The sequence below is a fragment of the Vicia villosa genome, linkage group LG1 (assembly GCF_029867415.1).
Source record: "Vicia villosa cultivar HV-30 ecotype Madison, WI linkage group LG1, Vvil1.0, whole genome shotgun sequence".
NCBI lineage: Eukaryota > Viridiplantae > Streptophyta > Magnoliopsida > Fabales > Fabaceae > Vicia > Vicia villosa.
In genome coordinates, this window is record NC_081180.1 from 178,943,819 (window position 1) to 178,948,000 (window position 4,182).

Genomic DNA, 4,182 nt, shown 5'->3' on the forward strand with positions numbered 1-4,182 from the left:
CGTGTGAAACCTCTGCCTTGCCCTCAGGAATTGCTTTTCCAGCCACTTTTCCACACGGCCGTGTGCCTGAACACGGGTGCCCGTGTTGTCTACAGCTTTGGCTCTTTCGGCTTCTTTTTCCGCTTGTGCGCGCCATACGTTTCTATCTCTCCCGTGCATCAACTTGGCTAACAACAAACTAACAACCCGCGCATAAAACGACACTTTTATAATACTCCAAACACATTAACATGCAACAAAACCATACAACCGAAAAACAAGAAACTTACTATAAAAACACATGTCAATGCCACTTAGTATTACCAAGATTACGAATTTCGGTCGAAAAAAGATGCGGAAACTTACTAGAAATGGTGACCGATCAATTTCCATACACAATTTCGATCGCTTTGGTCTTCGCTAGCCACGCCTTTCTATAAGACGGAGTGTAATTGTATGTTGCAACGATATGAGAGATTATCGTTTTCACCTTTAACGATGGATCTTTTTCAACTAGAGGCAAGATTTCTTGACAAATAATGTCATAACTTAGCTTACGGTGATCTTGTGAAACATTTGTGTTAACACATGTGTGATCTTGGGAAATATATCCTATAACCCATGAATCACTTCTCTTCCTGTATGATGCATGCAACCTGAATCCACAATCAGTGTTTCTACAATAAATTTTGTACCTCTCGACATTGGCGCGATCAACTCTAAAATCAACATTGTTAGCCATATGAAATCTTTTTATGGCCATGATACATGCCTCCTTAGAACGAAATCTGTCTCTTACTTTTAACCGTTGATCTGTTTGAGTGTATGGATCATAGAAAACATCAGTCGATAGTTCGTCATCCCCATCAAAATTCAAGTTCCTCATGTGCACTGGAGGCATATGCACTTGATCTCGTGGTACAACAACTTCCGGTTCATCTTCACTTTCCTCGTTGACCAAGTTATCAACTTCTATTTCCGGTGCTTCTTCTTCTTCATCTACAACGTTGACCTCTGCTTGCTCGTCTTCAAGTGCATCAATGACTTGTGACTCAACCATTTGTGTGGGTTGAACTTCTGGTAGAGTAACATACAGTTCTATGCAGTCGTAACCAGAATACTCATGATTGGCGAACATATTCTGCATGTCTTCATCATCTTTGATCTCAACTTGGATAAACTTGACCAGGTTGTCCCCACGAAGAAATCGATATTGGTAAAAAATCTGGGATACACCACCCATTGCAAGCTTCGTCTCTAATCTCCCTTTGAAGTAACTGAAATTTGCTTTTCTGCTTAAACAAAATCGTTTAACCTCGGTGTTTCTAAACAGAAAACCAACTTCTTCGTTGTCATATGTCTCGCCAAAAACATGAGCGTTGATAATGTGGCTTATGTTGAACCCGACGAGAGGATTATTCCGAATCTACAAGCATGTGGCTTCGGGCATATCATAAAAATGCACAACAACACCATAGACAGAAAATTCATCCTTGCCTTACAAGAGCGATGGAGGCCTGAAACCCACACGTTTCATCTTCCAATAGGTGAGTGTACGGTTACTCTAGAGGATGTTTATATGTTGCTTGGTCTGCCCATTGATGGCAAGGCTGTTAATGGATCTGTTCAACATGCTAATTCACTGTGTGAGAGAGTGTTGGGAAGAGATCTAGTTGTGCCTACTCAAGGTTCAAGAGGCCAGGGTATCAGTCTGGCCTCCCTTAGAGCTTATTATGATGAACTCGTCTTGAGCGACAACTCTACCGAGGAGTATGTTTGGTTAATGACTAAGGTCTTGAGCGACAATTCCCTGTTGCCCAACTCCCCATGTTTCCAACCGCGGACTACGTTGCTTGGTTTAGAACAGTCACAACCCCCGATATGTATGTGTCCGACCCCTACTACCTACACGACCCCCGCCAACAACAATACGCACAACAACCACCCCAACAACCACCCCAACAACCACTCCAACAACGCCAGCAACGCCGACAACGCCAAACATCCGAACAACCTTACCATGAAGAATATCAAACAACACCAACAACGCCCTACCAAAGTCAACCCAGCCAACAACAATCATGGGGCTTCACCCAACAACTCCATGACGCCGACCCCTCCACTAGGCTACCCGTCCAACAACAATCATGGGGCTTCACCCAACAACACTACGACGCCGGCCCCTCCACCTCCACTAGGCAACCCATCCAACAACAATCATGGGGCTTCACCCAACAACACGGCGACGCCGGCCCCTCCAACTCTAATAGGCAACCCAGCCCCCGACATGGGTCTAGATGACGAATACGACCCAAACGAGCAAATGACCACTCAATCGTCACAGTACCAACAACATGGATACTCCACACCCCAATTTTCACAACACCAACAATATGGGTACACCACACCACAACAAACAATGCCATTTTTCCAAGGCCAATCAAGTGCTGGGTTTTACCGACCATATGACGCAACTCCACCGCCAAGACCAATCTTTGAGGGCATGGGGACCCGACTATTTGACAGCAGCATACAAGAATACATGTCCAACAAGCGCATGGAGGGGCTAATCCGAGGACCACCTACCTAGACACAACAAGAACAACCAAGGAATAGGGGGGGTCGTGGAGAAGTGGGTCGTCGAGATCCTTCCAACCGGATTCGAATAATTCCAGATTGCAGAACTGGCGGTGAGAGGGGTCATGGTCCGGCTCCGGGTCGGAGGGGTCGTGAATAGCATAATATCCATGTTTTAAAAATTTTCTTTTTTTTCCGTATTTGTAATGTTTGGACTGTATGACCGTATTTGTAATGTTGTTTCTGCATTTCTCGTATTTGTAATGTTTGGAATGAATGACACGTGGTGTTTCATTATTTATTTAATTGTTTTTTTAATTATATTAAAACAATTTTTAAAAAATAAAAAAAAAAATAACAAAATTAAAAAAAAAATAGTATAGAAACAATTAAAAAAAAATAAAAAAATAAAAGACACATAGGCGCCACCCTAGGTGACTTAAAAGAGGAAAATGCACATTGAAGCCACCCTGGGTGGCGCATAGGTTATGGCATTTTAGGCATTTGCGCCACCAGAGGTGGCTCCTATGTGGAGACCACCTCTGAAACCTGGTCATATGCGTAATTTTGCCGAAAACATGGTTTTTGATGTAAATTATTTATTAAACATGGTTATTTGGATTTTTTTTTCCTTGAAACTCAGCCATATTATTATGTCAAATTTATCACATGGTTATTGCTAAATAGTCTAAATGAAAATTTTTATTTTGCAGTCTGACCCTTTAGTTTTCTGTATCAACATAAAATTTTAAAATTATTTTTGCAAAAGTAGCAAGTTTCAACTACATAAAATAGGGAAAATTCTTTGCCCACCTCCCAACCTTCTAGGTCACCTCTGGTGAAAAATCACATATACCCCTGACTTCGGAAATGCATTTCCGAAATGCAAGAAAAAGGTGTTTTCGGAGATGCATCTCCGAAAGCGCCTTTTTTTTTTAAAAATTGGACTTATTTCAGAAATGCATTTCCGAAAACACCATTTCGGAAGTTCATTTCCGAAATACTGCGCGTTTTGCAGATTAAGCAAAACAGTCCCCCCATTCATTTACCCTAATTCAACTTCAAACACAACCCCAGAGATATTTTGTGCAAACCACTTCCAAGGCTACATCAAAGGCTCCAATAACCTTGCTATACTACATTCAAAGCCCTCCAATCTCTTAAATCGGTAAGCATTTCGAGTTTTAGATCTATGATTAAAATTCATATTAGGGTGTTTACAAATAGCAAAAATTGATTTAGGTTAGGTTGGTACTGGTATTTAGGTTTTTTAGAATGATTAAACATAGTTTTAAAGTTTGTTTTTGGGGTCTGCCATGGAAGTTGCAGAAAACTTCTTCGCAGGGGTGTTTCGGAAGTTCATTTCCGAAAACACCTCCATTCCCAATTTCGGAAATGAACTTCCGAAATGTATCAGAAATGTAATTTTTTTTAGTTTTTTCTGTTGTCTCGCATATTAATCGATTTCAATTGTTTTCAGAAACATGTCAGGCAACCAAGCACGCATCAGACAGGGTAGAGAGACCCAGACTGCGTCGGCTAGACGCGAGCGGGCGGTGCAGCTGGCGTCGACGTAGGGACGGGGGAAGGGCCGGGGACGACGTGTGCGAGTTCCCGTGGAGATGG

General features: G+C 42.1%; 1 protein-coding gene across 1 annotated transcript; it reads left to right on the top strand.

Annotated features, from left to right (window-relative positions):
- Positions 1 to 1,351: 1,351 nt before the first annotated feature.
- On the top strand, positions 1,352 to 3,308 carry LOC131660256 (protein MAIN-LIKE 2-like). Its single transcript, XM_058929467.1, has 2 exons — positions 1,352 to 1,771; positions 3,270 to 3,308. Exons 1-2 carry the CDS (start codon positions 1,352 to 1,354, stop codon positions 3,306 to 3,308), a joined length of 459 nt encoding a protein of 152 aa, XP_058785450.1.
- The last annotated feature ends 874 nt before the right edge of the window (positions 3,309 to 4,182 follow it).

Excerpts from the sequence above, each read along its gene's own strand:
- LOC131660256 (XM_058929467.1), top strand. The coding sequence starts at position 1,352 with ATGAGCGTTGATAATGTGGCTTATGTTGAACCCGACGAGAGGATTATT. Across the intron at positions 1,772-3,269 it reads ATGTTTGGTTAATGACTAAG|TCTGACCCTTTAGTTTTCTG; the intron begins GTCTTGAGCGAC and ends TTTATTTTGCAG.